The 23,966-nt window shown below is 41.1% G+C and overlaps 2 protein-coding genes across 4 annotated transcripts in view; both read right to left on the bottom strand.

Annotated features, from left to right (window-relative positions):
- Nucleotides 1-1,515: 1,515 nt before the first annotated feature.
- bcl2l11 (BCL2 like 11) lies at nucleotides 1,516-20,793 on the bottom strand. Its single transcript, XM_055902675.1, is given in 5 exon segments — nucleotides 1,516-6,880; nucleotides 15,602-15,735; nucleotides 18,321-18,672; nucleotides 18,674-18,689; nucleotides 20,440-20,793. Coding segments are annotated over 5 exon segments (648 nt in total). The 5' UTR covers nucleotides 20,457-20,793; the 3' UTR covers nucleotides 1,516-6,751.
- A 1,180-nt stretch (nucleotides 20,794-21,973) lies between these two features.
- acoxl (acyl-CoA oxidase-like) overlaps nucleotides 21,974-23,966 on the bottom strand; it is a 48,484-nt gene continuing 46,491 nt past the window's right edge. For 2 of the 3 annotated variants that reach the window (XM_055902671.1, XM_055902674.1), the window contains one exon: nucleotides 21,974-23,410. In XM_055902671.1, coding sequence (XP_055758646.1) covers nucleotides 23,243-23,410 — 168 coding nt within the window. In that variant the 3' untranslated portion in view covers nucleotides 21,974-23,242. The remainder of the gene's footprint in view (nucleotides 23,411-23,966) is intronic. The other variant, XM_055902673.1, reaches the window with a different exon arrangement.

Genomic DNA, 23,966 nt, shown 5'->3' with positions numbered 1-23,966 from the left:
TTTTTATTTGGCATAGTCCCGACGGCATTGCGCGTACCCCTGGCGGTACTATACGGTATATGGATTTTGAGAACCACATAAATAAATTGTCTGCTTGTGAAGTATAAACATCTAAATTACATGTATGATACATGAAACCATACATAATGATTACTCCATATTGCTAATTGATTTCATATAGTAGTAACCACAATTTGTCACCATATAAAAGGGTGTGTGTGAACACTTGTAAGGGAGAGGAAGAAATCAAAGAGCTCGTGGACAAGGGGCCTGTCAGAGAGGTCGTCATGGGCCCCATCAAAGAGGTCAAAGAGGTGGGCATGGGCCCTGTCAAAGAGGTGGACATCAGAGAGAGGGAGGCAGACAGCAGGGAACTGTTGCGTCTTATGAAGTCTGGGCCATCGTCGTTGACCATGTGGTAAACAGAGGCCTTACCATGGCAGAGGGTGACAGATGAGTTCACATCAATCTGAAAAGATCACCTGTCAATTTGATCATCACAACATTTTGCCAAGAAAACCATTAAGTCTGCAGGATATGCACCATGCTTACCATTATATTTACAGTAAATTACATATTGTAATGCATGTAAATTCACAAAACAGGTCACGGTATTCTTACATTATGATCTATTGACAGTACACTGTTCTACACTCAGAATTGACAGAAGACCACATGGTGGCCGTGGCTGTGTGCTGACCGACCAGCAGGAGTGGGCCGTGGTGGAAATGGTGAGGGCCAGGAATGTCCGAAATAAAGCATGCCATTGAGGAGAACGATGACACCGTTGTAAATGTGGTATCCATCAGCCGACCAACAATCTCCCGCCTTTTGAAGAGGCATCAGGTATCTATGAAACACATTTTCCTGGTGCCTTTTGAGAGAAACAATGAACACGTGAAACAACTGCGGGCCGAGTATGTTCCGGTACAGCACTATATACTGTATTACTGTTACTATTTGATGCACATGCTACTTCACAATATCATATTGGAACTGTACTGTAAAAATAACTAACCAAATTATATTTTTAGAGGGTGATGGTGCTTTTTGTTGCTGTGAACTATCACACGTATATCTTTGTTGATGAAGCAGGCTTCAACCTGGCGAAAACTCAGCGCCATGGGCGGAACCTCATTGGCCAACGGGTGACCGTCCAAGTGCCAGGTGGGGGAAACATCTCCATGTGTGCAGCTATCTCTGAAGATGGTGTGGTAGGACGTAGGCCATTACTTGGATCCTACAACACTGCACACCTCATTGTGTAAATTGAGCAGGCCTGTCAAGGTGAAGGGGTCACCTATTTCATTGCGTTGGACAATGTTAGGTTTCACCATGCAGAGGTGGTTCAGTCATGGTATGGGCCCATCCCTGATTCGTGACCCTATATCTGCCCCCATACTCTCCTTTCCTCAACCCTATTGAGGATTAATTTTCAGCATGGAGGTGGAAGGTGTACGATCACCATCACCATGAGCGTGCCACCCTCCTTCTGGCAAAAGTATTTTCCTGCGGTGCATGAACAATGAGGACATTCACTGTGATGTGGATGAGAATTTATGGCCAAATGCTCAAGACAGGATTGATGCAAATTAATGTGTGCTAAATGTTAGGTTTTATTTTCATTCATTTAATTTGTTTCATTTAATTTCTTACATTTGATTACAGACAGTAAACCTATGTTGCAATTATATCTGAATAATAAATAAATACAACATTTGCATGAATGATCGTAGAGGATGTCTTCATTGAGCACACCTTTGATTAGACAGATAGATATAATGGAAATTATAGATTTTCTGTAAATTTTGTTGGGTAATGTAAGTATATTGTCTAATGTGAAAACTGTAATTTACAGTACTGTAGCATATTACTTTCAGCACTTCTAAGGGAAATTTGAAACACATATCTTGCATTGTTTGCTATTGGATTAACTGGTAGTTAAAACTAAATTGAAAAGAGATGGTTGTGTTTTGGTGATTAATCCAATGTTCTTGTTCGATTACATTTCACAAACTTATATTATAAATCAATGGTTGTGTGGTGAAAGATGTTTACGATCCAAATGAATGCACAATGAGAGGTTTCGAATGAAAGACTGGCAGCATTACAAGTGTGACCAGTTTGGATTTTTGTACTATGAGTTGTGAAATATTTTCTTTTTCTTTATTTAACTAGGCAAGTCAGTTAAGAACAAATTCTTATTTTCAATGACAGCCTAGGAACAGTGTAACTGCCTTGTTCAGGGGCAGAACGACAGATTTTTACCTTGTCAGCACGGGGATTCAATCTTGCAACCTTCCGGTTACAAGTCCAACGCTCTAACCACTAGGCAACCTGTACCACATACTCGTGAAAATCACATACTCGTGAAGCAGCCACTGACTGGCTGAATATGGGATGCATAATTATCTTGGGTGGTTTGTGCCAAGTTGGGGAAGGTACCATACTTTCCGTGTCCTGCAGATGATCAGAGATAAGCATAGTCGCCACACAGAAGAAAAGAGTCCTCTTTTTACACGGTTACATAAATAAATAGTCTGCCCTATTTTCACTTGAACCAAAATAGAGACCGTTTTGAGAATTGATTTACACAAATGAAGACATATACAGTTGAAGACAGAAGTTTACATACACTTAGGTTGTAGTCATTAAAACTAGTTTTTCAACTACTCCACAAATGTCTTGTTAATAAACTATAGTTTTGGCAAGTCGGTTAGGACATCTACTTTGTGCATGGCACAAGTAATTTTTCCAACAATTGTTTACAGACAGATTATTTCACTTATAATTCACTGTATCACAACTCCAGTGGGTCAGAAGGCACAGTCAACTAAGTTGACTATGCCTTTAAACAGCTTGAAAAATTCCAGAAAAGGATGTCATGGCTTTAGAAGCTGCTCATCATTTGAGTTAATTGGAGGTATACCTGTGGATGTATTTCAAGGCCTACCTTCAAACTCAATGCCTCTTTGCTTGACATCATGGGAAAATCAATAGAAATCAGCCAAGACCTCAGAATTTTTTTCCCTGGTTCATCCTTGGGAGCAATTTCCAAACGCCCGAAGGTACCATGTTCATCTGTACAAACAATAGTACGCAAGTATTAACACCATGGGACCACACAGCCGTCATACCGCTCAGGAAGGAGACGCGTTCTGTCTCCTAGAGATGAACGTACTTTGGTGTGAAAAGTGCAAATCAATCCCAGAACAACAGCAAAGGACCTTGTGAAGATGCTGGAGGAAACGGGTACAAAAGTATCTATATCTACAGTAAAACGAGTCCTATATCGACATAACCTGAAAGGCCACTCAGCAAGGAAGAAGCCACTGCTCCAAAACCGCCATAAAAAAGACAGACTACGGTTTGCAACTGCACATGGGGACAAAGATTGTACTTTTTGGAGAAATGTCCTCTGGTCTGATGAAACAAAAATAGAACTCTTTGGCCATAATGACCATTGTTATGTTTGCAGGAAAAAGGGGGATGCTTGCAAGCCGAAGAACACCATCCCAACCGTGAAGCACGGGGGTGGCAGCATTATGTTATGGGGGTGCTTTGCTGCAGGAGGGACTGATGCACTTCACAAAATAGATGGCATCATGAGGATGGAAGATTATGTGGATGGAAGATTATGTGGATATATTGAAGCAACATCTCAAAACATCAGTCAGGAAGTTAAAGCTTGGTCACAAATGGGGCTTAAGTACAACAAAGTCAAGGTATTGGAGTGGCCATCACAAAGCCCTGACCTCAATCCTATAGAACATTTGTGTGCAGAACAGAAAAAGTGTGTGCGAGCAAGGAGGCCTACAAACCTGACTCAGTTACACCAGCTCTGTCAGGAGGAATAGGCCAAAATTCACCCAAATTATTGTGGGAAGCTTGTGGAAGGCTACCCGAAACATTTGACCCAAGTTAAACAATTTAAAGGCAATGCTACCAAATACTAATTGAGTGTATGTGAACTTCTGACCCACTGTGAATGTGATGAAAGAAGTAAAAGCTTTTTACTAGGATTAAATGTCAGGAATTGTGAAAAACTGAGTTTAAATGTATTTGGCTAAGGTGTATGTAAACTTCCGACTTCAACTGTATGTAAAAAAACATTTTGCGTAAAAAAGATAGTCACACTTTCTTTGAATTGCCTGTGTCAAATTCATTATGACTGCAATATGTGTGGTTATAGTTATAGAACAATGACAGTGGCTTATTGATTTTCATGAAAAAGGATGTGGTTTAATCAACAATGAAAGAAAATTCCAGATTTTTTTAAAGATGAAAAAAGGCTTTTTACAGGCACAGCAGTATTGCACATTTGAAATCACAACATTGCAATCTTTCAGTGCAAATTAGAAAATATAAAAAATAACAATGACATTTTGCTACAAATGTACTGGGTCCTGTGAGTCAGATAGATCAATTTCTGTCTGTCTGCACAGAGTGCAAAAGGGTCCTGAACAGACTGAATTCTGGGTACAGTAATAATTGTGCAAGAGGTACAAACCTGCACTTCCTCCACCAAGATGACACTGGTGAAAATGTATGGATCCAACTTGGGAATTTTGATGTGTCTGGGGAAAATGCTATTCCTATTTATGGTCTCTACCCATTAGGATGGATGGACAGTATGGACCATGCCTTCACTCAACACATATATATCTAGAGTACATGGAACCATTGGCTGACTGTCGGAGAAGTTTCCATATCAGTTTCAGAAGGTGACAGTTCAGCTTTCAGTTGTTCTCTTGGAAAGCATCTCTAGACACGACAACATACACCCTTCTGAGATACAGTACTTTGAAATGAGGTTTTTGGTTTCATTTGGCAACACCAAAAAATAATAGACAGTCATACAAGATATAAAACATGGCAGAGCAGTAAAATGTTGGTACCAAGAAAAACATGACAGAATGAAACACATCATGCACTTCTCAAAATTGGGTTTGCAAAAATGTCATCAAACAATACCATCAACCTTACATTTCATCTACATGGTCAGCAAAACATTTTTTTAAATAAATGTAAAAGGCAGATTTTTGGCACATAAAACCTTGAATGATCTGTAAGTGCTATGCTATTTTAAAGATAGGCTTTCATCATCACATGTTATACTGTCAACATGCAATTTCCTGGATAATGTTTATTGAACTGTGGGTGTGGAATAGGTTTTCACATCAAATACCAACAGACTGACAGATAGGAGCCATTGGAATCAAAAGGGTGACCAAGGTAGTTGGACTGAACCACACCAATACTGTACTTTACAATAGGAACCAACCAGCAAAATGACAGTATAATCAATCTTTAGGTCACATGAGGGACACATACAATGTAAAACCCATGGTGCAGAATGTGGTAACAATTAACATGTAACATCCAAAGTAACCCTACTTCACTTTCTTAAAATATATTTTTAAACATTCATTCTACCACAGATCAGAAATACAAAAATGTTTCAAGAATTTTGTCAAGAACATTTGGTGGTTTTTCTCACTGTTTATCCATCTAAGTTCTCAAGCATTGTGAGTGATCCCACCCATTCAAACCTGTCTCTCTAGGCCTGTTCCTCTGGCTAATGTCGGCTCAGAGTTTGGTTCTCTTCCAGCAAAGCTTCTATGAGCTTTTAATGACCTAGCAACACTGCACTAGACTTGTCTGGGCCAACATGAGTGTCAGCTGGGCTAACAAAGCACTGACAACAGCAGGTCCGAACCAGAGGCTAAATGATAACAGGAATTATGTTTGACAGCTGATAAGGGCGGGGGGAAACAAATGAGACAACAGTAAAGTACGTTGTTTCAAGAAGTTACATTGTTTGCCCTAATTCATGTAGATCTACTTGGATTTCATTATATCTCATTCTTTTAGGCATTGTAGTTGCTATCAAATGTTTTTTTTCTGTTCTCACAATGACTACTAACATCCATGCTATTGCTCTTAATACTGAATATGTTTGGAAAGGAAATACATTTAAAAAAATGTCATCTTCAGTTATTGCTCGAGGTTAATATACCTAAAGGGTTAATAAAAAGACTATTGGAGTGCACACTGAATCATTGTCTAAAACTACTGGACTTAAAAACACTTTCAATGGAGACTCTCCATTAAACAGACTTCATCTGGGTCCATGGAACCGACAATGGAACCGACTGCATCCAACCAGAATTGCAGGTTCGTTTTGGGAGGGAAACAGTGAGTTGCCATGAGGACCAGGAGGAACAGACACAGCGCAGACTCTACACATCTGACCATGGGTAAACTCACAAACACTTAGAAACAAACAAATACAGAGAAAGAAAATAGCGCAGTAGCAAAGAAAAAGAGAAGCTGTACAAGGTACATGTAACCTCCACAAAGCCTTATCCACACAGCGTTATCCCTGTGAGCGCTCCGCAATGGGACACTCCATCTTTGGTTCTTTGATTAGGCTCAGCTTTCCAGATCCGCGCAGGAAACATAGGTGCACAATTCCAGGTGTTGTAGAATTTCCAAAGAAAGTATTCCCAAAGCATTACAGATTCCCTATCCCAATTTATGCTGGACCAGGGAATCCTGAGGCCATTCAAGGTCAAAAACCATCAAGACAAAGTTGTAAAGGTTCACATATGAAGGAGAGTCCATTCTGAAAATGTGACAATTTTACATATTCATATATGTATAGGGTCTATAACAGAATTCTCCCAGGTTCTACAGTATGTTCCTGCTGGGTGCTCCAGAGGATGGGATTGGGGCTTCTGTCTGTCAATCATCTTCTCCGCAGGATTATCTGTAATAGTCGTCCAATCAGAAGACCCATCCACAGTAGGAAGGCGGGCTCTTGGTGCATCTGCTGCAGGTTTCCCTGGGCAACCTGACCGTTTCCGCCTGCAAGGTGCTGTGGAGTACACAGAAAAGGAGCCGTGTTACATCCTCTTGTACATACAGTATAACCACTAAAGATACTACACAAACATAGAGCATCAACATTATTGCCACAACACACAGCGTAATAGCGCCACTCACCTTTTACTCCAGACATATGATTCAAACAAATTGCACTAATAAACAGATTTACCCTCCGTGAACCCATGGGGGTCTTGGCTGACCACCATAAAGACCCCTGCTGTGTATAGAAGACAGACAGCTGAGGTTGGCTGATAATACTGGACATGGCTGAGCTCAACTGTAGTCAGTGTGCCAGTCCTTTCATGACACACATGCAACCCTAACAAACACAGGAAGCAGGCCAACACAACTCAACATCCTGCCCCACCTCACCCCAAACCCTTGCTCCCTCTCCGGGTGTTAGGATCAGTGGGTTAACTCCACACTTAAGACCAGAAGCCCAGGCAATCAAATGAAACGTTCTTACATGTGTTGGCTCCTGTGAAACTGCCAGGATGTGCTTGTGTACAGTATGTGTGTTTGTTAATTATGTGTACACAGTATTGAATTATATAAGCACAATTGAGCATTAAATGAGCAACCAAGGTAAAAGTATTTACCCTTTCAATGGAGCGATGATCTGCTCTTCTGATCTTTGTGTCAACATTGCTGTGTTGGGCAGAGGCCCTGCAAACTACCACACTAGAGCCTTGGGCTGAACTGAACCATCACACACGAACATACCAGGTTTACAACATGAGTCATACTTCTTAATGAGAAAAACAGGGCAGCAGCACGGTCATAAAAGCCTTTCTATTAGGTCAGCTACTTCAGCTTCAGATGGAAGAGGTACTTGATGACCTAAACATAAATAGGGAAATATTTACTGTGAGATGAATGGAGAGATTAGGGAAGAGATTGAGCCATTCTATTAGGTATTTAGCAGTGCACTTGGACTTGGCCAGGTCATAGGGTCCTGATAATGGTGGATGAATGGACTACTCCCTCCTCAGAGACAATTACCTCTGCAGACATGGCAAAGGGGAGATGAAAACAGGTGGCTGTCTTGGCCCGGCCATCACGTTGGCCTGAGGTCACTAGTTTGGCATGGCTCTTGCAATAAGCGTTGGTCATTTCCCCTGTGGCCTCTTTGGCAGAGGGGACTGAGGAAACACCAAGTCTGAGTTCTACAACTGTGCTGAAGTATGACTTGGGTATCACTCCATTAGTGAATCACTGCATGTGTGTGGATTCAGAGCAGCTTGGCAGGGAGCCATACAGTGCTGACATTTAGGAACTAATGCAAGGGGGATATCAACGCTTTGTTTTAGCTGAAATGAGTCATGCCAAGAACCACAAAAGCCTGGAGTGACTGTGAACAGTGTCTGAGGAAACAGGTGATGAGGAAGTGGACTGAAATGGAAGTGCATTAACCCCTCTGTAAGAAAGACAGAGCAGAACTGGGAACCTTGCAAGACCCCATTCACCTTAGGGCCAAAAATGATAAGTTCATGAAAGAAATGGCAGACCGATGGCTTGGCTAGATATAAATGATTGCTCTGAAAGATTTAACAAGAACTTAAAACACGCTGTTGAAAGGTTGTTTGATTAGAACATACAGTGAATTCGGAAAGTATTCAGACCCCTTCACTTTATCCACATTTTGTTACATTACAGCCTTATTCTAACATTGATGAAAGTTTTTCCCCTCATCAATCTACACACAGTACCCCATAATGACAAAGCAAAAACATTTTTAAAAAACTACATTTTTTCACATGTATAAAAATACAAAAAAACTGAAATACCTTATTTACATACAGTTGAAGTTGGAATTTTACATACACCTTAGCCAAATACATTTAAACTCAGTTTTTCACAATTCCTGACATTTATCCTAGTAAAAATTCCCTGTCTTAAGGTCAGTTAGGATTACCACTTTATTTTAAGTGTGAAATATCAGAATAATAGTAGAGAGAATGATTTATTTCAGCTTTTATTTCTTTCATCACATTCCCAGTGGGTCAGAAGTTTACATACACCCAATTAGTATTTGGTAGCATTGCCTTTAAATTGTTTAACTTGGGTCAAACATTTCGGGTAGCCTTCCACAAGCTTCCCACAATAAGTTGGGTGAATTTTGGCCCATTCCTCCTTTCTATAGGATTGAGGTCAGGGCTTTGTGATGGCCACTCCAATACCTTGACTTTGTTGACCATTAAGCCATTTTGCCACAACTTTGGAAGTATGCTTGAGGTCATTGTCCATTTGGAAGACCCATTTGCGACCAAGCTTTAACTTCCTGACTGATGTCTTGAGATGTTGCTTCAATATATCCACATAATTTTCCTTCGTCATAATGCCATCTATTTTGTGAAGTGCACCAGTCCCTCTTGCAGCAAAGCACCCCCAAAACATGATGTTGCCACCCCCGTACTTCACAGTTGGGATGGTGTTCTTCGGCTTGCAAGCTTTCCCCTTTTTCCTCCAAACATAACGATGGTCATTATGGCCAAAGAGTTCTATTTTTGTTTAATCAGTCCAGAAGAGAGGACATTTCTCCAAAAAGTACGATCTTTGTCCCCATGTGCAGTTGCAAACCGTAGTCTGTCTTTTTTATGGCGATTTTGGAGCAGTGGCTTCTTCCTTGCTGAGTGGCCTTTCAGGTTATGTCGATATAGGACTCATTTTACTGTGGATATAGATACATTTATACCTGTTTTCTCCATTATCTTCACACGGTCCTTTGCTGTCGTTCTGGGATTGATTTGCACTTTTCGCACCACAGTATGTGGAGACAGAACGCGTCTCCTTCCTGAGCGGTATGACGGCTGCGTGGTCCCATGGTGTTGGCTGATTTCTTTTGATTTTCCCATGATGTCAAGCAAAGAGGCACTGCGTTTGAAGGTAGGCCTTAAAATACATCCACAGGTACACCTCCAACTGACTCAAATTATGTCAATTATGTCATTATGTCAAATTATCAGAAGCTTCTAAAGCCATGTCATACTTTTCTGGAATTTTCCAAGCTGTTTAAAGACACAGTCAACTTAGTGTATGTAAACTTCTGACCCACTGGAATTGTGATACAGTGAATTATAAGTGAAATAATCTGTCTGTAAACAATTGTTGGGAAAATTACTAGTGTCATGCACAAAGATGTCCTAACCTACTTGCCAAAATTATTGTTTGTTAACAAGAAATTTGTGGAGTAGTTGAAAAACTAGTTTTAATGACTCCAACCTAAGTGTATGTAAACTTCCGACTTCAACTGTAAGTATTCAGACCCTTTACTCAGTACTTTGTTTTACTGAGATTATAATAGAATGAGAAATAGGGAAGATATATGTACTTACTGTAAGCTTGACTAATTAAACCGTTCTAGGCAGTGGTTTCAACACAGGGTAAACACATAGACTTGATCCAGATATTTGGCCATTGTGTCTGAGGGTAAAACCTCTCTGGTGTGTATTATAGTATCGTGACTCAATGTTGCATTTTGTATTGCATTATATAACTAGTACACACAGTATGTAATCACACGCCACTTCACACCCTGAGGCATGCAACACGAGAGGCTGGCATAATGCAAATCAACAGGTCAATGACCCCTTTAGTAATATGTTATTAGTTGTGTAAAACTGACTGAAGGAGGGGAGGTGGATCAACTTAAATATGGGATCAATCTAGCTTTCCCTTTAAGAATCATGTTTTTGGCAGTGATGACGTTAATACCCAAATTCACTGAATACTGACAGTTTCGCCCACAACCAGCTAATTGGTACAATATTACAAAACATTAACACAATTTGAAGTAGAAGACATGCAATTAAAGTGACTCGCTAATACGTTTGCAGATGTCTGCCTGCAATTGCTGCCTGAGGAAAAACAAAGTTGTCACTGATACTCATCGAATGTGTTTTTATTTGATTAAAACAAGTTATTATGCAGATGCTTAAAATAGTTTTTAAAACAGACAAACTTCTCTCTACCTCATTCTTCAAGACAAAGACTGCAGGTCCTAAAACAAAATAACATTGCGTCACAAATAAGAGGGTGCTTATTTGCGGCTTCCTACTGAAAATCCCTTTGAGGAACAAACCCAATTTAAAAATAAAATAGAAACTCCACAAAGTGAGCTGCCATGTGAATGCTCAGATAATTTGAGTGGCAAAATACAGACGTTAGTTATCTTAGAATAACAACATGTTTCTGTGGCCAGACATCTGCTTTGCATTGCGTCTCACACTGCTATCTGCCATATTCACCACTGGAGACGTCTCACACTGCTATCTGCCATATTCACCACTGGAGACGTCTCACACTGCCATCTGCCATATTCACCACTGGAGACGTCTCACACTGCTATCTGCCATATTCACCACTGGAGACGTCTCACACTGCTATCTGCCATATTCACCACTGGAGACGTCTCACACTGCTATCTGCCATATTCACCACTGGAGACGTCTCACACTGCTATCTGCCATATTCACCACTGGAGACGTCTCACACTGCTATCTGCCATATTCACCACTGGAGACGTCTCACACTGCCATCTGCCATATTCACCACTGGAGACGTCTCACACTGCCATCTGCCATATTCACCACTGGAGACGTCTCACACTGCCATCTGCCATATTCACCACTGGAGACGTCTCACATTGCCATCTGCCATATTCACCACTGGAGACGTCTCACACTGCCATCTGCCATATTCACCACTGGAGACGTCTCACACTGCCATCTGCCATATTCACCACTGGAGACGTCTCACACCGCCATCTGCCATATTCACCACTGGAGACGTCTCACACTGCCATCTCCCATATTCACCACTGGAGACGTCTCACACTACCATCTGCCATATTCACCACTGGAGACGTCTCACACTGCCATCTACCATATTCACCACTGGAGACGTCTCACACTGCCATCTGCCATATTCACCACTGGAGACGTCTCACACTGGCATCTGCAATATTCACCACTGGAGACGTCTCACACTACCATCTGCCATATTCACCACTGGAGAGACGTCTCACACTACCATCTGTCATATTCACCACTGGAGACGTCTCACACTACCATCTGCCATATTCACCACTGGAGACGTCTCACACTACCATCTGCCATATTCACCACTGGAGAGACGTCTCACCAGACCTGGGCTCAAATAGTACATGGGATTCGTTTAAATACTTTAGCTGCGCTTGATTGAGCTGGCCTGGTGCATTAGAATTGCTCAAAAAGTGCAAACCCTGTCCATCTGGCACTCTGGAAAGGCTCAGTTAAACATTCAAAGTGTTTGAAAGAAAACAAATGATTTGTATACCTCTAGCAGGAGGAGTGCCCTGAATTAAAAGCCTCCTATATCAGTCCATAGGACAGAGCACCTACACATGAAAAGCTAACTTCACAGCGGTGCAACCACTAAACACCTACGCAAGCATCACAGAACCAGAGAAAGGGAGTATGGAGACACCCAAACCCACAACACACTCAAAGACTCAGTGGATCAACTCCACTCAGAAGTTCTTTCCAGCGCCTCACACAAAGCATGACACCCGTTGGAGCCTGGGTTCAAACTGACCCTGGGAGAAGATGACAAGGAGGGCCGGGGCGGGGCTGAGTGCGTCTCCATGGCGCTGGGTGAGTGAGGCCTGTAAAGGCAGACCAGTGGATAATTAGAGCCCACAGTGGGCTCCCTGAGAGCCTTAACCACAGGGCAGTCACGTAGTCCTGCAATTCTGCAACACAAACAATCACTCACTAACCAGCTCCACTGCCAGGTCATTGTAACCTGACACTTCCTCCTGTCAGTCTCAAACCCCCGGGCTTGGCCTCTTTGACCTTGATCACACACTCAGACAGCCCTAAGAGTATTTTCCATGATGGCTATTAGGCAGAGAAGGAATGGGGTGTGTATATGTGTGTGTGTGTGTGTGTGTGTGTGTGTGTGTGTGTATGTGTGTGTGTGTGTGTGTGTGTGTGTGTTTGTGTGTGTGTGTGCCAAAACAAAACCTGGACATTGCTAGAGTAATGCAGGCCACTGGTCAGTTCTGTGGGTGGCCAGAGGCCATAGAGCCAATCAGAAGGAAGGACAGGGAAGTGTGACAGATGACACAGACCTGTGTGTCAGTAAACAAAGTGTGCAGGAGGGTTTTTGATTCACCTTACGTGACACCTGAAAACACACAAATACTTTGTCTACAATGAAATGACTCACTTTATAGTCAATAGCTAGGAAGTACTAGAGCTCATCCAGATACAATCATTATGACAGTTATTGGCAGTTGCCAATCTATACATAGAACTGTATGAAACACCTGCATTTGTCAGTAACACACAATGCAATAACCTGTAGAAAGTTATGTAATAGACAATTGTGACAGATGGGAGAAGTACAAGACAGCTCTAGATTCTAGAAAGGGACAGTCTTTCAGAATTCCTCTCCCTGATCGCAACCAAACACCTGAGACCAGAACATGGCACATAGAATACAATATGTTCTGCTTTTTATTGGGCTTTTTGTTCTCGAAATACATAAACCTCCCTCTATACAAGAGAGATATTTACATGTACGAAGCAAGCGTGCACACACACACACACACACACACACACACACACACACACACACACACACACACACACACACACACACACACACACACACACACACACACACACACACACACACACACACACACACACACACACACACACACACAGAGAGAGAGAGAGCGAAACCCTGTTCTGTTCTACAGCCTCACCTGTCGAAAGGTGTGTAAATATTTACTTCTCCCCAGACACCCAGACGCCATTAGTAACACATTATTCATGGAAAATGCTTATGCACTCATTATAAATATTTCTTCTTTTTTTTGTGAGAAAATACAAAGTCCAGTCATCAGTTCATATATTTGATTATACAGACAAACCTTCCCCTTTTATGGGTACTAGGCAGTGTCCCTTGGGGATGGTGATGAAGATAACAGAATAGAAATGTCCATGACAAGAACATCCCAGGGTTATGAACTGGCAAGAAAAACAGTTTTCAACAAATTCCATGCAGTCACATGGAAACTCCCTAAAATGCATGCAACATGCACTGTCAACAGCTTTCAAACAGATGTTGGGCAGCAAGTAGCCTAGCGTCTAAGAGCGTTGGGCCAGTAACCGAAAGGTCGCCGATTCGAATCCCTGAGCCGACTAGGTGAAACATCTTTCAATGTTCCTTTGAGTAAAGCACTGAACCCTAATTGCTCCTGTAAGTTGCTCTGGAAAAGAGTGTCTTCTAAATGACGTAAATGTTAAAAAACATTTTATGGGTCTTTCATATCAGCCAATTCAAGACTGCGCAGATGGAGAGTGACAAGAATGGAACATGGAAGAAGATTCCCTATAAACAAAAAATTCCCTAAAAAAAATTCCCAACAAAACTATTTGAGTATGATTAGTGTTCAAGTGTAAGATCTGAACAGAGTTATGAAATTAACCAGGAAATGGGTAACCCCGGGTAAGATGAATCACCACCTGACAGAGATTGTTTTAGCTACAAAGAGCATGTCCTGTAGCAGATGTAGGATCTTAATTTGATCACTCTTTTGTTGCTGAGAATTTTCCTGGAAACTCAGAGCTTTGTGATATACATAAATTAACAAAAAACCTGCACTAGTAGGGTTATATTAGTGCTATTAAACTTTTCATGTAGCCTCTCTCTCTCTCTCTCCCTCCCGCTCTCTCCATCTCCCTCCCTCTCTCTCTCGCTCTCTCTCCATCTCCCTCCCTCTCTCTCTCCCTCTCCCTCCACACAACCTTTTCATGTCGGTGTTGAAGGTAGCCTCCTGCTGGGTGTGTCTTTGAACATTAGGCCGGTCGCGTAACAGCTGATACGTGATATTCACCCCTCCACGGTATATGTCATAGTGAGCTCACTGAAAATGATTAAGATATGCAAATACAATTATTTTGGTAACAACAAGTTATTCTTATGCACTGTATTATAAATAACGTTCTAAAGCCAGAGTGCCCTCAGTACATAAGAAATGAGAGCACAGAATGCTAGGTCAAGGACACAAATAGAAATCATCTAGAATGGCACGTTGAACTGAGCACCTTATCAGCTCCATTTGATCCAGTGCAGTCCTTGACAGGGTTTGTAAATAAGGTGATGCAACCTCCAGAAATGTAAAGTAGCAAGAGAAAGAAACCAACTGCACAGGCAATTTCTTCAACGATGCTGTCATGATTTCGGCAGCAGGTCTGCGAAAACGCTTAAATTATTGACACTATCTAATCGGAAGATGAACTTTCCCTTGCACTGCAGTGACTACTGTGATCATCATTTATTTTTTATTTTACCTTTATTTAACTAGGCAAGTCAGTGGGAACAGTGGGTTGCCTTCCAGAAAGATTTTTACCTTGTCAGCTCGGGGATTCGACCTTGCAACCTTTCGTTTACTAGTCCAACGCTCTAACCACTAGGCTACCTGCCACCCCAATTTGATCGTGATAGAATTATTTTTGCAGTGCCTGTGTATCGTATCCTATAAGAGTGGTTGACAGCCACAAACTCCCTTAGGGATATTTGAACTGAAGCTACCAATTCCCTGAAAGTGATTGTTTAATTCATTGTTTCCCCCCCGAAACTACATATCATCAGGATATATGGGTCTCTTTTTAGGATCCTCCCGTCTGTAAGTCTCAGTGCTGGTGTAACTACTCACCGCATGTATGAAGAGGTTGTTAAACTCATCTCCAATGCGCTGAAGCTCCTGACCGATGAGTATCTCTGACCGCATGTCCCCCGCAGTCGGTGGTGGGCGTGCTCTATAGGGCCGGAGGGGGTTGGGCCACACGTCTGGGGGACAAAGAACAAATGGCTCTCAGAACTCATTTGAACACAATCTAATAACAAAGACCAAGCTACAACAATACTAAGAGGAGTCCAGTATGACTCCCTGCTTATGTACTATAGTGTGGTTTAGTTATGAATGTGTTCTGATCTCTTGTTATGACTCACGTGTCATGAACCATTTGTCTAATATTTCTCATATCCCTCAAGGGCCCTACAATATCAGTTGCACCATATGTTAATATGGAAACACTTTACTGCAAGTAGCCTGGTATAATGGCTTTATATCACGGTCATAAAAGAGACATAACAATAACACATAGCACAGTGACAATTATTGACATGCTTCATGCATCACCACAGCATATCCATGATAGTGTAAGACTATTGTTATGAAACGTTACCTTTTGTTATCTTATGACAATCTTATGAGTGTGTTTTAAAGGCTATTTGTTAAGAAACCTCAAGTAAAGTTGTCAAAATCTAAATGTAATTGAATGCACCAAAGGCATTCTGTATATTACAGATACAGTATATATAGAGCAAGGATCATCAACTAGATTCAGCCGCGGGATGATTATTTCTTAAGCGGATGTTCGGGGTCCGTAAAAAATAATTACTAATAATTTGTAGTCGCCAAATTGACCACAAGAAGCCCAAACAGATATAATGTTTGACTAAAACATCATCATTTCGAACCTTGCTTACATTTGTATACGATCACGTTTCTCTCGATTATGTGCGGGAATACTTGTGAACAGATTTCTAAAATTAAAAGGATTTCCTGGTGTTTTTAGTCCATTATGTCCAACAATAAAAGAAAAATAAATGTAAAAATTTTTTTTTTTTTTTTTCATATTTGCTCACAAAACTTGGTGGGTCAAATAAAAACCACCCGTCAGTTGGGGAACGCTGACATAGACTATCAGATATTACACCAAACTTGTGGTTTTCTATACGTGTGCTAGGATCAATCATATCTGGTATTCAGAAAAGAAAGTCTGAGTCAAAAAAACAGGTAAACAATTCCTCCCCAGCGTCTGTCTCCCTCAGGCAATAACAGGCGGTGGTAATAAAACTGGAGAACATTGATGTTATTCTCCACAAACAAACTCTTCAGACTTTATCTTAAGAAATGGCTTTGAGTGGGGCCCAATTATTGGCTTCCCAACATCAGAGATGGAAAAGTTGTTTCCAAACGGGTTCTTTGACTGTCCCCATAGGATAAACTTTTTGGGTTCCAAGTAGACCTCTCTGTGGAAAGCCTTCTATATAGAACCCAAAAGGGTTCTACCTGGAACCAAAGGGGTTCTACGTGGATCCAAAATAGGTTATTCAATGGGTTAACCTATGGGGACAGCCAAAGAACCCTTTTAGGTTCTAGATAGCACCTTTTTTTCTAAGAGTGTACCCATTAAAGGAAAATTCCACCGCAAAAATATATGTTGGTAGTGGTAACAGAGTGCATCATACTGGCTGTATTTAGAAAGTTATATATCTTGATATATATCTTGATTGTTGACATGCAAAATATTTTTGGACTATATCACCTACGGACTAATAAAACAAATACCAAAAGGAGTTTTCCTTTAAGAGTAGTCTCATTGGGATTAGAGATGTGTGTGCAACACAGATAGAGATGTGTCTGTCCCTCATATCAGCCGGCTCCTAAGGAGAATGAGCAGGGAGGAAGCGCTGTTTGCTGTTGACCAAAGACACAGAGGGCTATTTGACTGGCCTCTACTCCAATTCACTACATGTGGCCTCTACTCCAATTCACTACATGTGGCCTCTACTCCAACTCACTATATGTGGCCTCTACTCCAACTCACTATATGTGGCCTCTACTCCAACTCACTATATGTGGCCTCTACTCCAACTCACGACGTGTGGTTAAATAAAAATATACAGGTGAATTAGGCTGCTCAATCACATATATTATGCACGATGGGGCCAAAAAACAGTGCCTGTTTGTCCTAGTGTATTTCCTTTTGCTTGTCTTCTATGGCCACTAGCTTTGTCAGGGAATGTTATTGAGGTCGAGTGTAAATCTGGGTGCACGTACAGGTGCCATTAACAAACACATGCGCATGCATGTTTGCTATCACGCACACTCCTTGGTGGCTTGTTATGACACAACTCAGTAAACGCAGTGCAGATACTGATCTAAAAAAACTTCCTGCTGAGGTTGAATCCAACTATTGGCTCATCGTCACGTTATACAGGAGTCTCGACCCATGCAGATATCGTAATGACTACGTTATTTAAGTAAATATAACTACAGACATTACAAACAACCCAAGGGCCAATTAGCGCGCAATAATCCAAGACGCATCCGTACATAATAGCCCGCCATCCTCCCCCCATATCAATAAATACGATACAGAATCAGTGGTCCTTAGTACATTGCAATAGTCAGGGGACGTCGTCAAATAGTGTGAGTTAAGTGTATAAAACAAGTGTACTTTCTGATTGCCACAAGGGCAGCGTAAATAGTTTATCATGTGCGCAATGCCATGCCTCGAAGCCAGCGCTCTGAATTGTGAGTAACAATTTTATTTGTGCGACACCAGCAAGTGTGCGTGCTTTACCATAATCTCGCCGGGTCTCCAGTGCTCGAGACATGCGCTGCAGTGCGTGGGTAATGGCTTGGCTAGATGGGCTCGGAGTCTGTGTCGACTTGTTATCTTTCAATAGCGGGGAGCTTGGAATAGAATCGCTGTCGAACGAAAAATATCCACTGGAGGACCTGGACAGTGTTCTGAACACTGGCGACCTCGACTGGAAACCAAGCAGACTATTCGGAATCATTATTCCTCCCCGTGACTGCTGGTCCCCTTCGCAGGACTGGGGGTTGTCAGACGGTTCGGCACGGGAGGCTGCTCCGCCACCGGGATGCGACTCTCCGCTTTTCCCTCTCTCAATTAGGGTGGTCGTGCCATTTGGACCGATTTTGTAGTCTGTAGGATAGATCAAGTATCAGAGTTAGGCTATTTTAAAAAAATATATATATTTTGTCCGTGCATTGTCATTATTTGTTGGAGATTTCCTCTCCTGGAATCAAAGATCTAAAACAGACATAATTTATAGATAACGTAGGTTAATTAAACAAAACGCGCATGGCTAAATATCCCGCAGGGTCGAGTCCAGTGTATCCAAGTTTTTGAGTCGGCCGTAACTTCTTCTTCCTCTATACGTACCTCCATTGTTTGTACAGAAGTGCTGATTGCAGCATTTCTAGCAGGGAAAAACATTTGGCATGAGAATACAAGCCGTAGTAACTGCGTCACAACCCAATCTCCAAGCCAAGTTAACTTCTTCTATCCGAAATGAAAGTTGTGAATAGCCTATTGTGGATCCACATGAAAAATCTAGTTATAGTCATGTTTTCGAAACTAATCTGATCGTTACTTGTATTCCATACTCGAATTGGTTCCAAATTGTGCATGAAGGACCGCAGACAGAGTACACTTTTTCACTATTATGCCTATAGGCTATCTGTCGACTTTATAATACTTTATATAATACTTTCAGTAGCCTACTATATCACAAATACTTACTCATATCAAACACATTCAAAGTTAAATCGAAAGCCACATTTTAGAGACAACCAAAACGCAGAGTCAGAAAACGGACAATAGAGTACAAGCACATCAAGCAGTTTCTTGCTGGAGAGTCTGCACACATTTGTTATGAAAAGTTCTCTACGAACATGTGTTGAAAGCAGACCTGATTGGATTAGAGCCTTTGTGACTGGCAGGCGATTGGATTAGCTAAATGAAACGCATCCAAAATCATAGGCTAGCCTACTGGTCCATTATCGCCACCCACAGGTTGCAGTAGTAGCCTCTCTTTTTTATTTTTTATTTTGTCTTGAAAATGGAAATACCCCTTGCCTATATATCACTGAATCACCTGAGAACAGGAGTCCCATTGTCGTTGAACTTCAACAGGTGATTAATTTATTGCTGGATCGTCTGAGAAGAATGAGGGTAGGTTAATGTGTAAAACAAAAGGGAAACAAACAGGTACCTTTCATCCCTATCTTCAAAATAAAACTGCCTATTGGCTTATTATAGGCTATATAATGTCATGCATCGCACTGTAACCGAGAATAAAGTAGACCAATAGGCCTACAAAAATATCGCAGTTTAAATCTCAGGCAGCAGTTGATTTTTTTTGGAATATGGTCTTTATTTTCATTATATTCAAGTCCAACGCGTTTAGTGTTTCAAGGTTTTCTAGGACGATGATAATAGGCTACTAAAGATCACCAGGAACGATTGACATCGGTTAAGATCGTATAATTCTCACACGCTAAACCGCTGTGCAGACACGGGGGTGGACTTCATCAAAACAAGTACGAACTTTCTCCAATTAATGTCAAAGTGTTGTCGCGGCGAGGCGTGCGGTGTGAGCGGAATAAGATACTTTTGTTGCATTACGAGAACACATGATATAGTAGCCTACAAAGTAAATGCATTTAGACAAGACACCATAGTTCTCTAAAAAACAATTAATTAGGCATATGATGCTATCTTGGATATTCTTCTCAGAATCACGGTTTTCTTGACAACTGAGTGAAGTCTAAAGTTGGGAGAACCGCGGTGCAATTTTCTGTTACATTGTCTATTCTTAGTCTACTGCAATTATAGCCTTTTTAAAAACAGTAAATTACATGCGAAATCCTGATGTTCATTTTGCACTCACCTGGACGAATCGGACATGTCCTAAACCGCTTTAGTAGCGGGACATAAGAGTTGTCAATAACAGTAAAATATCTGAAAATCCACTTTTGAACTTCTCACACCTCCAAAACGCAAAAGATTAGAGCCCACACGGTGTCTTTTTAATCAGAAAACGACGATGTCAACATCGAAAGAATAGTGGTTCCGCCTTGTAAAAACAGATCCTTCAAAATATAGGTTGGGTGAAGGAAGGGAAAAAGCGTTCGACTCTTTTGTCTCCGGTGTGGATATCTCAGCTGGGGATACTTCCTTGCTGTAGCAGCTCACTCGCAACTGATAGAAAAAGTTGAAACGTCTGGTCTGTGTCAAGAGTGGGGTGACGCCTGTGTGCCATCCTCCGCCTCTTGACCCGCCTACTCTTTCAATGGGTGGGATCTCAGCCTCCTTTCAAAGCATCCTTTCAAGTGTCCAGAAAAACCTTCTCTCCCTCTTCCTCTATTTAGCCTAGAAAAACCTTCTCTCCCTCTTCCTCTATTTAGCCTATCTATCGATCCTGCTCCTGGTCACTGTTAACCTGCTCTTGTTTCCATGTTGATATTAACATGAGTATATTACCATAGTATGAATACATCTGCTATCAGTCACTTTTCAGCCTTGTTTACACTGTTACTATTTGCTATTATTTACTATTAATATATATCCTGCAACCAGTCACTTTCTCCCAATCCCCATCTACATGTACATATCTACCTCAACTACTCCAGTATCCCTGCACACTACATTTGGTACGGACACTGACCCTGTATATACTGTAGCTTACAATCTCCTGTTTTATATTTCTTCCTTTCTTATTTATAGTGTTTTTCTAGTTCTACTGTTTTGATATTGAATACTGTATCATTGGGAAGGGCTCACAAGTTAAGCATTTCACTGTACTTGTGCATGTCACAAATAATTATTGATAAAACTTGAAACTCTCCCTCTCTCTCTGTAGGTGAACAGTTTACAATACTGTAGTGGTACATTAGCCTACCGAATTCAAAGAGGGGCAACTTCACATGTCAAGATCCTATACTGTACCTACCAACATTTCAGTTGTCAGAGAAATTATGAGGGTCTCTTTCTATTAAAATAAACTCCATTAGATGATAATACATTTCAGCCAAATAGTTTTACAGATAATCAACATTGAGAAGAATTGTCATTTTCTAGAATCATTTAGTACACATCATTGAGCCCCTGAAATAGTTGTTGGATCGGTTCTTCACACTTTCGCCCACACATTTTCAGTTAGAAGAACAGCTATTTCACAAGACAGTGTTAAAAAGCCAACTGCTCCTTCTCACAATCATGCATGTGTTGATCATTTGCACAATGAAACACTAATTATATAACTGGTTCACAACAAATTAAAACACAGCATTGTATGTAATTTTATGAATACGGAGCAGACTACTTTAACTTCTTGTTTTAACTGTTGACTGCAAGTCTTCAACAAACATAAAAAATGAAAAAGAGAAAACATGAGTGAAACAAGATACACTATACAGCACATGTATTTCTATGAAGTACATTTATTAAGAGCAGTGACAATTGATTTTCAGATATGACAAAGATACAGTACAAAACTGATGACACTGTCATGGAAAAGTTTAAGTTTATATGCAAGCACAAGTAACCTACAGAGCTAACAATGTTTGTTCATCAAGAGTCAACATTACAGGCCTACATGTGATGCAGACAACTGATCAGAAAATTTAAGGATATAAAGTAGCCTACACTTCCCACATGTATTGTGTCACAAACCATTTGCTCACTGCTCATATTAATAAAATATATTATAAACATATCTTGTGTATTTTCCATTTTTGTATGTTGTTGAATCAAACAGCTGGCCATCACGGTCTAGCCGGTCTTGATGAGGGAAAGTGTCTGGCAGAGAGATTCACAGTCAAAGTGTGTCTCTATATATGCTGTGGATTTTATTGGTTGGGTGGGTGATTATACATAGCTCACTGGTCCACTTTGTGAAGTTACCACATGCTGTTAGCATTGCAGCCTACTTGTCTATTGAGTCAGTCGGCTCCCATACACCTACGGTCTGGTCTCAGGCTAGGTCTCAGCAAGTAAGGGAAACAAGTATCAAATGTTACATTACATTATTCTTTCTTAATATTAAGGCAAATAGAGTTGTTAAAAATGTAGTTGTGTCATGAATACATTTAATTTCAAAGCTTTGTTTGTACAAACAAAATAAGCACATTTTCAATAACAACACTGATTGTGTCAAGCTATTCTGAGCCACATAGGCATCCACTGTATGTAATGGATTGGACCAAGGAAAATACAAAAGCTCCCAAATGCACACATATCAAATAAAACCCAATGATTTGACAGTATAACAAACATGAAGCATTTCAACATTTCTTTGAGAACTGATAAGAGATTTAAATAGAAATTAATCAAAATGAGACTGTCCCGTGTATTATGCCTGCGGCTAATAGCACTAGTCTAGACAACAACTGGGTCTGTAGTCTTCAGACCGTGTCCAGATTAGGCAAAAGATCATGGGCTCTGTTCTAATATCCACACTACGTCACTTAGAATGCATGCATGCCAAATAAGTTGCTTTATTCTAAGTGGTATGCTAACATGGACATTGTAACACAGCCCATGGCTCTTCACTGAGACCAGGATGAGTCAAGCAGTGAGCAAGGCCCGTATCCACAAAGTGTCTCAGAGTAGGAGTGCTGATCTAGGATCAGTTTAGCCCTTTAGATCATGATGAACAATATTGGACAGATCCTAGATCAGCACAGTGGGGCTCATAACTTGGAGGCTCTGATGGGGTGCTCCGGTGCAGAGTAGAAGGCCCACTCAGCTCGGGGGTTGGCCACCCCAGCAATTGGCGCCTGGATGCAGCAGGAGGGAAAGTTGAAGTCAGACACCACCTTCAGGGCCTCATCCTTCACCAATCTACACAGCTCCAACAGCTGGAGGACAAACACAATAGGAGTCAATTACATTTACATAAATCAATGCAATCAATGAATGAGTGTGTGAGAAAATGGTTAGCCATGGATAAGGCTGATATGAATGACCTTGTAAGTAGCTTGTGTCAAAGGTTGAATTGGTGGTTTTTATAATGGTTATCTATTGGAATTCTAGATAATTTAGGGCAAGGTATAGACAAATATTGCAAATTAATCTGATTTGATATGAACTTCAAGTCAAAGTTCAGTGCAATCTTCTACTTTTCACAACAGTCCCCAGCAGGGGGAATGATTCAGCATCTTGAGTAAGCAGCATTGGCCATCATGGTATTGGCGGTACAGACACAGACAATGGTCAACTCTGGGCAGACAGGTGGCAGGTGTTGTATTGCACTGAGGATCTAAGTGTTCCAGTAGCAACAGAACGTCCAGACTGACTCAAGGAGCTAAATAGCAGAGCCCATTGTCTTTAGAGTTCAGACTTACAACAGATTCAACTGCCTATCAACAAAGTGTATTTGCATGATTGGGGGCGTTATGAGAGTTTGTGAAAGAT

The sequence above is a fragment of the Salvelinus fontinalis genome, chromosome 37, assembly GCF_029448725.1.
Source record: "Salvelinus fontinalis isolate EN_2023a chromosome 37, ASM2944872v1, whole genome shotgun sequence".
In the NCBI taxonomy this organism is placed as follows: domain Eukaryota; kingdom Metazoa; phylum Chordata; class Actinopteri; order Salmoniformes; family Salmonidae; genus Salvelinus; species Salvelinus fontinalis.
Note: the sequence above shows the minus strand (reverse complement) of the source record. Positions and strands in the feature narration are given on the sequence as shown.